At 38.9% G+C, this 12,870-nt stretch overlaps 1 protein-coding gene across 4 annotated transcripts in view; it reads right to left on the reverse strand.

Annotated features, from left to right (window-relative positions):
• Positions 1 to 12,870, reverse strand: part of CDK17 (cyclin dependent kinase 17) — a 115,664-nt gene that overhangs the window by 74,689 nt on the left and 28,105 nt on the right. Inside the window, exon 1 of one of the 4 annotated variants that reach the window (XM_065524672.2) lies at positions 11,187 to 11,253. The exons of the other annotated variants lie outside the window; for them this stretch is intronic. Coding sequence (XP_065380744.1) covers positions 11,187 to 11,217 — 31 coding nt within the window. The 5' untranslated portion in view covers positions 11,218 to 11,253. Of the gene's footprint in view, positions 1 to 11,186; positions 11,254 to 12,870 lie in introns of those variants that run through there. 4 annotated transcript variants of the gene reach the window in all.

A 12,870-nucleotide genomic window follows, 5' to 3' on the forward strand; every position in this document is an offset into this window, starting at 1 on the left:
TTAGTGAAAGGACTGAATTGCTAAAATTTTAGATGAATGCCATTTCATTACTTTCAAATATAAGTAGGTTTTTTCTTTAGACCAAATCTTCTTCTAGTAATTTACTTTGATATTTTTATTGCCTGAGATGTTCTGAGTCTTTCTGTAATAGTTAACTTTTTATTAATATTTATCTTGAATCAAACATGCCACATTTCACCAAATCTACAGAATACAACATTACTGAATAAATGAAAGAAAAAATGATGGAAATTAAACTATGACTTAATGTGTCCTTTCATGGACTTTTAAAACTTAGTCAAAGAACTCTCCTATATTAATAACCTAATGCATTGCTAAGGGATATTATCTCAGGATATGTTTTCATTACATTTTGTTGCCAATTGCAGTTACATTGATTTTTAGAGTGCATACAAATATTTTGGTTTTTCAAACTTCTGTTTTTTTCTGGTAGCTTTGTTTACCTTATTATTTACTCAACAAACCCCTTTTTCCAAAGACAGCAAAATGGTGGTCCACTTCTGTTAATTTCAAACTAGTGGACTAAGTAACTTCATTTATTATTATTATTATTTTCAGACAGTCTTCCTCTGGAGGCTCCCAGGTTGGAGTGCAATGGCACAATCTCGGATCACTGCAAACTCCGCCTCCCGGGTTCAGGCGATTCTGCTCCAGCCTCCCGAGTAGCTGGGATTACAGGCACCCGCCACCATACCCAGCTATTTTTTTTTTTTGTAATTTTATTTTTGTAGAGACAGGGTTTCATCACGTTGGCCAGGCTGGTCTCAAACTCCTGAGCTCAGGTGATCCACCCGCCTCGGCCTCCCAAAGTACTGGGGATTACAGGCATGAGTCACCCCGCACCCGGCCTCATTTATTATTTACAGGATCAGAGAGATAGGGGAATGGAAGAAAGATGGAGAGAAACTGGTACACAGCTTTTATTAGGGATTATGAAAATGTTCTAAAATTAGATTACAGTGATGGTTACACAACGATAAATACGTTAAAAACATTAAATTATACACACTAAGGGTGTGAGCTTTGTAGAACATAAATTGTGTCAATAATTTTTTTTTTAAAATAGAGTTTCACTCTGTTGCCCAGGCTGGAGTGCAGTGGCGCAGTCTCAGCTCACTGCAGCCTCCGCCTCCTAGGTTCAAGTGATTCTCCTGCCTCAGCCTTCCAAGTAGCTGGGATTACAGGTGCCCGCCAACACGCCTGGCTAATTTTTGTATTTTTAGTAGAGACGGGGTTTCACCATGTTGGCCAGGCTGGTCTCAAACTCCTGACCACAGCCTCATATGCCCACCTCAGCCTCCCAAAGTGTTGGGATTACAGGCGTGAGCCACCGCACCTCACCAACAAAGGCTCAATTATTTTATCGTAAACTCTGCCTCCTCAAACCAATAAAACAACTAATTGAACATAAGATATTTACAGCACACTTTGATTTTTTTTTTTTCTTTTTTGAGACAGAGTCTCACTGTCGTTCAGGCTGGAGTGCAGTGGTCCCATCTCAGCTCACTGCAATCTCTGCCTCCCGGGTTCAAGCAATTCTCCTGCCTCAGCCTCCCGAGTAGCTGGGATTACAGGCACATACCACCATGCCTGGCTAATTTTTCTATTTTCAGTAGAGAGGGGGTTTTACCACATTGGCCAGGCTGGTCTCAAACTCCTGGCCTCAAGTGATATGCCCGCCTCAGCCTCCCAAAAAGCTAGGATTACAGGTATGAGCCACCATACCCAGCCTCCACTTTTTTATAAAATCTTGGTTTTGAAAAAACCTATTGGAGGATTCTCTAAGTTTAGTTGTCAGAAAACTTTGTCTGTAAATGACCCAACAGTAAATATTTTGGGCTTTGTGGGCTATATACAGTCTCTGTTAAATATTTTTAAGCAACCTTCAAAAATGTAAAGCAATTCTTAGCTCTAGGGATGTATCTCTGGCCCTCGGCTCTAATCACATACAATTTTTTTATTTTGGAAAGCAAGCAGTCCAAACGTAGCCCACAGTAATGATGATATTAACGAGAGGACACCAAAATTAACATAAACATGATCTTGGAGGAATGTATTTCACCTATCATTCTGCTGGTGGAGTTAGGGGGATAGAGGGTTCGACACTGACTAAAATGATTTCCATACCATAAATCAGATGTTCTAGATGTGTCTTCTCAGCATCTAAGGTACAGTGATGAAAGAAGAAAGACCTCACACATTTATCAAGAATTCATGAGCTCTTTCATCTTAAAAAAAAAAAAAATACTTGAAGGGACAAAGATAATTACAGAAATGATTAATAGATATACACTCTATATCTCTAATCAAAGTTCATATCACCTCCAGTTACAAAAAGAAGAAAACAGGTCATCAATTAGCATTTTAAAAGTAGGACCCCCTGGCCAGGCATGGTGGCTCATGCCAGCACTTTAGGAGGCCGAGGCAGGAGGGTCACCTGAGGTCAGGAGTTCAAGACCAGCCTGACCAACATGGTGAAACCCCGTCTCTACTAAAAGTACAAAAATTAGCTGAGCGTGGTGTTGGGCGCCTGTAATCCCAGCTACTTGGGAGGCTGAGGCAGGAGAATTGCTTCAACCCAGGAGGCGAAGGCTGCAGTGAGCTGAGATGGCGCCACTGCACTCCAGCCTGGGCAACAGAGTAAGACTTCACCTCAAAAAAAAAAAAAAAAAAAATTAGAGCCCCCTGTACAGGGCTTCCACAGCACTCTAGTATTTCATGACGTGCTACTTTTTCAAGAGACTGTGACTGTAAAAAATAAATATCATTGAGCCAGGCATCGTGGCTCACGCCTGTAATCGCAGTACTTTGGGAGGTTGAGGCGGGCAGATCACGAGGTCAAGAGATGGAGGCCATCCTGGCTAACACGGTGAAACCCTGTCTCTACTAAAAACATACAAAAAATTAGCAGGGTATGGTGGCACGTGCCTGTAGTCCCAGCTACTCGGAGGCTGAGGCAGGAGAATTGCTTGAACCCGGAAGGTAGAGGTTGCGGTGAGCCGAGATGTGCCACTGCACTCCAGAATGGGCGACAGAACAAGACTCCATCTCAAAACAAACAAACAAATAAATAAATACTGTTTTTTGAACTTTACACATCTCAAAATGCTAGAGGTTCACAGTGCGAGAAGGTAACCAAGTAGTCCCATTAGCAACCTCCTTTCAGTCCCTTACAGCATGATCCTCCTTAGAATTTCACATAAATCGATCACATAAGGATATGTACTCTTATACATGTAACTTCTTTACTTGGCATAAGAATTCTGAGATTAATCCATGTTGTTCTGTGTATCAGTGGTTTGTTTCTTTTTATTGCTTAAGAGTATTCTACTATGTGGATATGACATATTCTCATTTGCTTGTTAATGAACATTGTTTTCAGTTTGTCAATACTGCAATTAAATTTGCTATGAACATTGTTGTATAATCATTTTATGGACAAATGTCTTCCTTTCTGTCGGGTAAATACCTGAGTAAAACTGCTGGGTCACATGGCAGATACATGTTTAACTTTCTAAAGAATTCCTGGTTTTCCAAAACGGCCACACCATTTTGTATTCCCACCAGCAATGCGTTCCAGCGATCCAAATCTTCATAAACACAAGTATTACCTTTTAAATTTTAGCCACTCTGATGAACAGTGTATCACTGTAATTCTAATTTGTATATTCCTGGTGACTAATGTCGCCAATCATCTTTTCACGTATCCATTTCATTGAGGACTCCAATCACACTTATGTTAAATCATTTGGCTGTGTTGTTTGGTTTCTGGCTGCTCTGTTCTTTTCCCATAGTTTTCTCCTCTGTGCTTTAAATATATACTCCTTACAACAACCACTCTCAGGTGAGTACCATCAAGACGGTACACACTATAGGATATCACTTCCATAGGTTTGCTCTTTACTTGAGTCCCTAAAAACAGAAAATATTTTTCTTTATGTTTCACAAATGAACTTCAACAATTTCCTTGAAAACAAAATTACTGGGCTGGGAATTTGGTCCTACCTTTAGTATCATCAAGCACCATGGAAAAGCAATAAAGCATATTCAAGGACTCAGGAAATCCTCACAAATATGAGACAGGATCAAGGTATATAAAAAAGGTGCAGAACTGGGCAAAAGCATTACTTGGTTATGAGGAAATTTTCAGACACCAAACTTTTGTCTATTTATATATATCACAAATAGGTTTGCCAACCTATTAATTGCTGAATGTCTATACATTTTATTAATATTTGCTGTACATTTATCCATAAAAATTAAAGAGTTTAAAACTGTCCTTAAATATATATCAATGTTAAATAAAAATAAAATTGCTTTTTTCTCAAAGATGAGATATTTGATAATGGTACATTATCTTCCCTATGCCAATCATTAAAATAATTATTCCACAAAGTGGATAATTCATTCATCAATTTACTGTTAAAATAACATGAATAACATCACTATATACCTAGCTTTATGGAGTTTACAGAGTCTTTACATCCATAATTTTATTTGACTCTTAAAACAATTCTATTAAGTAAAAAAGATAATTTACCATTCCTGTTATATAAAGAAGAAAACGAAAGCTCAAAACTTAAGACTCACCCAAGAATCACTATTTAGTAAACCCTGATAAGACAAAATGCAAATCCTGTGTGTTCCTTCACTAACTTCACACAAATAAGTTGGTTTATGTGTAGATTATGAATGAAACACAAACTGCCTTTCCTTTCAATTTTTGTGAAATTAAGCAATATTTCTGAATAGTCAGAACCCTCAATAATCTTTTTCAAAAGAAAACCTACACCTAAAAGCAATTTTAGCAATATCAAATTATATGAAAGTTAACAAATCACACTTACTATGCTACCAAAATGTGTTTGACAAATTATTTCCTAATGAGATCAACTTATCTGATTTTTCTCTTATGTATTTTTAAACTAGGTTTATAGAAACTGGGCATGGTGCCATGCACCTATCATCCCAGCTACTTGGGAGGCTGAGGTGGGAGGACTGTTTGAGCCTAGGAGTTCAAGAACAGCTGGACAGCATAGCAAGACCCTGTATCAATTAAAAAAAAAAGTTTTTATTTTTAAAAACTAGGTTTATTTAAAGCAGATAATACTTTCAATAGTACTTCTACAGGAGACCTATAAGTATTCCTCCTTCCTCCTTTGGTAGGCCTGTGAATATCTCTCCTTTGGCAGAATCAAAAAGGCAAATTCCAGACTCAATTCCATAATTAGTAAGGAAAATTTTTCTACTCCTGGTTACATTTCAACACTTCTGAGAAGAGATTTCAGACACGGGGAAGGCCAAAAAGCCTCTAGCAAATACCTTCCATTGCTATCCACCTTTCCTAGACTGACCAGTGTATTTTTAAATGAAATCAAATTATTTAAAATTATTAACCAACTCTTTTTAAGAACAGTACTGGCAAGTGTCAGACATTCCACCAGAGAACTAGGCCACATCCATTTATTGTATGAACACAGATGTTACCCTTCCTACACAGCAGGCCATTTTAGTCATTTCTTTTATAAGCAGTATGACCCAGTCCCTCATATAAGGGAAAGTAAAATATCCATCTGAAAACCTCCCTTAGTTCTAGGTGTAATAAATCACAGCCACTATCATATATCTCATATATTACTATGTCTAGTGTATCGCAGTATCTGGGACAAACAGACATCAAGTAAAAATCATCTCTGAAAAACAAGTGAAATTATAAGTGGCTTAAGCAGCACTGTCCCACATTTTTAAAAAAATCAGTTTGTAGTACCCCATGCTTGTTTAAATTGTTTGACTAAGGCTAACACCCACAGTGTGATCCTTTTTAATAAATCAGTCAGATTTTCAACTAGGGATATAATATACCCATAACTCTGGACAATCGGAGGTAGTAAATATTAATATGTTATCAGTGGTCTTACAAGGATTTAACCAAGATTACAGATAGCTCAATACCATCAATTATCAGGAAGGTACACAAACATATGCAACTTCTGTTAAATATCTGGATCTTTTTCTCTTTTTTCTGAGTAGAAAGATATTGACTAACTACATAAGTCAACGGAATTTTAATAGTTGTAAAACACCTACGCATATTTTAACCTTATTTCCTTTTCTTTCCTCATTTCATGACATTTCTAATTAAACACCTTTGCTCTTACTTTTTTCGCTGTAACTCAGTATGTCCTTCAAGTCAAGCACAGAGACTTCTAGCAAAGTGGTAGTTCCTTTGTTATTAAGAAATCTTATAGCTGTGTGTGATGGCTCACGTCTGTAATCCCAGGATCATGAGGTGAGGAGTTCAAGACCAGCCTGGCCAATATGGTGAAACCTCGTCTCTACTAAAAATACAAAAAAATTAGCTGGGTGTGGTGGCGTGCGCCTGTAGTCCCAGCTACTCCGGAGGCTGAGGCAGGAGAATCTCTTGAACCCGGGAGGCAGAGGTTGCAGTGAGCCGAGATTGCACCACTGCACTCCAGCCTGGGCGACAGAACGAGACTCCATCTCAAAAAAAAAAAAAAAAAAAAAAAAAAAAATAGAATGGGAGAAAAGAGTACAATTACAACTTAAGAGGTGAGAAACTACTCACAATTCTCAGTCCCTCTTATCAATCCAGTAACTTAGTGTTCCATATGTGTAATTACCTATCCTGGCATGTGAGTCACAGCAGAAGCAAAGTTGAAATCTCTAGAAAATAAACTTCAATAAAACCTTTATAATGAGCTGGGCACAGTGGCTCGTTCCTATAATCCCAGCACTTTGGGAGGCCAAGGCAGGAGGATGGCTTGAGCCCTGATTTCAAGACCAGCCTGGACAACACAGTAAGTCCTCATCTTTACTTTAAAAAAAAAAAAAGGCCGGGCGCGGTGGCTCAAGCCTGTAATCCCAGCACTTTGGGAGGCCGAGATGGGCGGATCACGAGGTCAGGAGATCGAGACCATCCTGGCTAACACCGTGAAACCCCGTCTCTACTAAAAAATACAAAAAACTAGCCGGGCGAGGTGGCGGGCGCCTGTAGCCCCAGCTACTCGGGAGGCTGAGGCAGGAGAATGGCGTAAACCTGGGAGGCGGAGCTTGCAGTGAGCTGAGATCCGGCCACTGCACTCCAGCCCAGGCGACAGAGCGAGACTCCGTCTCAAAAAAAAAAAAAAAAAAAAAAAAAAATCCCTTATAGTGACTGGTAGGGATACTCAGAGAATAACAGGAGGCCTAAATTTACCAAAAGAAAGCATGCATTTAAAAATGTATACGTCAAGAAACACTAGTCTGCTATCTAACACAAGTAAGAAATGTCACACTCCAGTATGATATTTTAGGGAAAGGGTGAGTTTACAAACAGTCCAAGTCTATTTCATCTAGGCTGCATCTATATGAATGGCCTAGGAAAAGTTCAATAGGAAAAAAAATGAGCTTGCGGAAGGGAAGGAATTATTTCTCTATTCAACACAGAACCGTAGATTAGGACTACTGTTCCTTTTATTCCGAGGGAAAACTGGAAGATGGTATTCTGAATCCACCTAAGTTATAAAGAAAATCAGGAGATCACTATCTTTAGATGTGGCTGTATCTTCCCATGCATTTTTGTGGCTAGATGTTAGGAAGTGACTGAACTGTTCCCTCTTGTTCCCTCTTTCAAAGGTAGGAAATGAGAGGTTATCCTGAGGTCAGGAGCTTCTAATGTGGCTCTTGATTTAAATTGTGTGAACTTGCTCTACTCCAGGATGAAAGCAATCATGACCAGATCAATGTGCTCTGCAGCTGGCCAGTGAGCTGCTCCAGAGGAGGCAGCCAGCAAAAGAGCTCTGGAGCCCTCTCTGGGCACTGTGCCTCCTAAAATTTGAGCACAGGCCAATCTTGTTGCCACTCATTCTTAAAAGGTATTTTCAGTTCCCTAATAAGTAAAATAAATCTAAGTAGGAAATATCCTCCTTTTAATATTCCAATTGTTGATGTGTTCCACATTTTCGTCTAACATTCACTACAAAATGAAGTACTTTGACACTTCGATATGAAACCATAATACTGGCTCCAGACTCTGCCTTAGAAGCATCAGCTGATTCCTTGGAAGAAGAAATTTAAAAAGAAGCTACTCTAAGATAGAGAGATGGACAGGCACAATGAATAAGGCTGGAAAGGAGCACAATAGAGTCCCAAACCCTAAGTAACTATAAAGTCTTCTTTAAAGAAACCGTTTGAATACAAAATGTCATGATAGTTGCTGGAAGCTACAAGTGGTATTATGAAATGGCTGTCTTACTCAATTTTACTACAAAATCCACGTTAAAGTTTGAAAAAAGGCTTCAGTACCACTACTGACTTTCAAGTTAGAACTCAAAAAAGTAGGTCTGTGATAGGTGTATTCACCAAAAAACAAGAATTTAGTGAATCAAATAACTCAGGACCCGTCCACTAATCAAATTGGTAATTCAAACAATCACAAAAAAAAGTATATATCTATATACATACCTATATAACTATGTACCTTAAACATGTTAAAACACTCAAATTCACTAATTTTTTGCTGTGAGATGAAGCCCTGTATTCATGAAAGGAGTTCTTTACATAAACCAACACGGTCTCTAACATTTCTGGTTGATTTCTTTAAAAGTAAAGAAAAAACTTGGCCGGGCGCGGTGGCTCAAGTCTGTAATCCCAGCACTTTGGGAGGCCGAGACGGGCGGATCACAATGTCAGGAGATCGAGACCATCCTGGCTAACATGGTGAAACCCCGTCTCTACTAAAAAACATACAAAAAACTAGCCGGGTGAGGTGGCGGGCGCCTGTAGTCCCAGCTACTCGGGAGGCTGAGGCAGGAGAATGGCGTAAATCCGGGAGGCAGAGCTTGCAGTGAGCTGGGATCCGGCCACTGCACTCCAGCCTGGGCGACAGAGCAAGACTCCGTCTCAAAAAAAAGAAAAAACTTGACAACACTAAGAAAAAGGAAAAAACCAAATTAAGTATTTCTTATAAATGAAAATTGTGCTGAGCAATCTTTCTATCAGCCCATCTAGTTATCCTAATAATGTCATAGATACATCTCATGTATATGTGGTAAGGATTTCTTTTAAAAAATAATAATAATAAGGTTGCCTGGGCACAGTGACTCATGCCTGTAATCCCAGCACTTTGGGAAGCCAAGATGGGCAGATCACTTGAGGTCTGGAGTTTGAGACTAGCCTGGACAACATGGAGAAACCTAGTCTCTACTAAAAATACAAAAATTATCCAGGTATGATGATGCACGCCTGTAGTCCTAGCTACACTTGGTGGCTGAGGCATAAGAATCACTTGAACCTGGGAGGTGGAGGTTGCAGTGAGCCAAGATGGGGCCACTGGACTCCAGCCTGGGCGAGACTCTGTCTCAAAAATAAAATAAAATAAAACATAAAATAAATAAAATAAAATAAAATAGGCCTGGTGCGGTGGCTCACACCTGTAATCCCAGCACTTTGGGAGGCTGAGGTAGGCGAATCACAAGGTCAGGAGTTCAAGACCAGCCTGACCAATATGGTGAAACCCCATCTCTACTAAAAATACAAAAATTCGTGGTGGCGCGGCCCTGTAGTCCCACCTACTCAGGAAGCTGAGGCATGAGAATCACTTGAACCCAGGAGGGAGACGTTGCAGTGAGCCAAGCTCGCACCACTGCACTCCAGCCTGGGTGACAGAGGATGACTCTGCCTCGAAAATAAAATAAACAGAAAATGACTAGTACATATTGATATCAATGTACAATTTTTCTCTAAATAAGTTAGATTTAAGTTTAGACACTTCCCCTAACCATCAGTTCCTCTATCAACATAAGGAAAATGCCTATAAATTCAAGGAAAAAAAGTACTTAAAAACCATTAATATGACTTTTAGGTAAAACACATTCTAACTACTAAAAGATTTGATCCTGTATTATTTTCTCCTTTTAGTAAAATATGCTTTAATAAGAGAATGAAAAAATACAGTTAACTTTTCACACTATATAATTATCTAGCAATCGTGTTAAAATATAAGATATAAAAATATTAATAATTTATGATAAATTATATATATAAGATATTAAAATATAAAATATAAGGTGCTTGAAAATATGTTCTTTTAGGAGTTATAAACCCCGTCTCTACTAAGAAATACAAAAAACTAGCCGGGCAAGGTGGCGGGCGCCTGTAGTCCCAGCTACTCGGAAGGCTGAGGCCGGAGAATGGCATGAACCCGGGAGGCAGAGCTTGCAGTGAGCTGAGATCCGGCCACCGCACTCCAGCCTGGGCAACAGAGCGAGACTCCATCTCAAAAAAAAAAAAAAAAAAAAAAAAAAGCCAGCAGTTGGGCCGGGTGCAGTGGCTCACGCCTGTAATCCCAGCACTTTGGGAGGCACAGGCAGGCAGATCATAAGGTCAGCAGATCGAGACCATCCTCTGGCTAACATGGTGAAACCCCATCTCTACTAAAAATACAAAAACAATTAGCCAGGCATGGTGGCAGGCACCTGTAGTCCCAGCTACTCGGGAGGCTGAGGCAGGAGAATGGCATGAACCTGGGAGGTGGAGCTTACAGTGAGCCAAGATCGTGCCACTATACTCCACCCTGGGCAACAGAGCGAGTCTCCGTCTCAAAAAAAGAAAAAAAAAAATCAGCAGTTGAGAACACATGAACTAATCCTTCCTTTCCTTACTGTACATCTGTCTAGACAGAACTGGTACTCCCCACACCACACACACAGCCCTCCTATGTATCTTTTATATAACAACTCCTTAACTGTTTATTTAAGCACAAGACTATGAACACTCTAGGGAAGGATATTTTGCTGTTTTTGTTTTAAAATTCCCATTTATTTGTGAAGGAACTGGCTCTAAGAAGCCCCGAGTGTAAGAGCTGGAAAGAAGGACAAAACGGAGGGCATTTTAAAAATAAGTCCTTGCAGAGTAACTTATAAATAAGGAAGACACAAATCTTATCAAGAGTTCAGGATATTCTGCAAATTTAATCAAAATGTACATGAGAAAATTGGAATGTATGTCAGGCAATGTTTTCTTCCAACTCCTACTAACAGCAAGATTTGATTAGCAATTGCATATTGCTTTAATTTTTTATTTGATTCACACCAAAGTCTTATGAATTGGTATTACCCAACCCATTTTACAAAAGAGAAAACATTCCAAAATGTGAATACATTTACCTGAAATGACACAGCTAGCAAGCTTTGCCATTTCCAACAAAGCCTATGGCTCCAACCAGTCACAGAAGTTACCTGTGAGTAGATTCCAGAAATGGAATTTAATGAGTTACTACAGCTTGAGAGAAACAGCCTGTAAGAATATCCAATTCAGAGTAAGATCAAAGGTAGGATAGACAACCCACTTGATTTTGCTCTAAAGCAGAGATTCTCCAAGTATGTGGGGTCTGGGGAACCTTTATGGGAGCATCCTGAAGTAAAAACTATTTTTGTAAAATATTAAGTTATTTGCCTTTTTACACTTCTCTCACACGAGTGTACAATGGAGTTTTCCAGAGACCACACTGAATATTGTAATAAACTAAAAGGCAAAAGCAGATGTGTGAATCCGGCTGTTTTCTATTCAGCTAGACATTAAAGAAACTTGCAAATATGTAAAACAATGCTATTCTCATATTTTTGAAAATAGTTTTTTAAGATTTGTTAATTTTAAGATTCGTTAACTTCATAATATTTGTTATTTTTAAGTAAATTACAATTGTTTGTAACCTAAAAGTTCTGTTTTCATATTCTGTTTCAGTAACATTTAAGAGTATAAAGAGGTCCTGAGACCAAAAAGGTTGAAAACTCACTACCCTAAAGCTATTCTCAACCAACCCTCAGATCTGAAATCAGGTCTTCTAAATTGATTTACTTACCAGGATCAAGTTGGCTATGTAAATAAAAACTTCCTGGGTTTCATCGTATCATAAACTTCTTAAGGAAAGAAACATTTTTTAAAAAATCTTTATGTCCCTTCCTGCCCCCACTGCATCACTCACATCCCCCCCTTAAAACATTGTTATATCAAGCCAGATTATTTCTCATTATGTACTTCTAAGTTAACATTTATACTTTACCCTCTAATTAGCATAAGAGATTCTACAATACCAGATTATCGCAAAATGAACTGCTGAAAAGATCAGACTTCACACGGTGAGATATGATGACCCACTGACATAAAGATATCCTGTGAAGCCCAGCTAATTATTCACCCTTTAACCACCTCCTAACTCCAACAATAAAAAATTAAAACAGCATTTTAAGGGGCCTCAAAATTTTAACAGGAAGAATTAAATATATATTTAAATATTTAAAAGGCCACATTTGACAGCTACTGTTAAGAATGAAATTTCGGCTGGGCACAGTGGCTCAAGCCTGTAATTGCAACACTTTGGGAGGCTGAGGTGGGCGGATCACCTGAGGTCGGGAGTTCGAGGCCAGCCTGACCAATATTATAATCCCAGCTATTCAGGAGGCTGAGGCAGCAGAATCGCTTGAACCCAGGAGGCGGAGATTGTGGTAAGCCGAGATCAGGCCATTGCACTCCAGCCTGGGCAACAAGAGCAAAATTCCATCTCAATAATAATTAAAAAAATGAAATTTCATTTCCCTTCAAAAATAACTGAATTATCACATGACATATTTTTCAGTCATGACCAAATAGTATTATGTATCGCCTTTTATGTTTTTAAACTGCAAATCTCATAAAATCACCTACTTTCTAAATATTCATGTAGGTTTCATTAAGAATGTTATTAGCATACTTGGCACAAGGTAAATATGATTTGCTTATCATGTTAAAAAGACGGGGGAGGGAGAAAGAGAGAGAGACACACAGAGAAAGAGAGAGAGAGAGAGAGAGTGT

The sequence above is a fragment of the Macaca fascicularis genome, chromosome 11 (genome assembly GCF_037993035.2).
Source record: "Macaca fascicularis isolate 582-1 chromosome 11, T2T-MFA8v1.1".
NCBI lineage: Eukaryota > Metazoa > Chordata > Mammalia > Primates > Cercopithecidae > Macaca > Macaca fascicularis.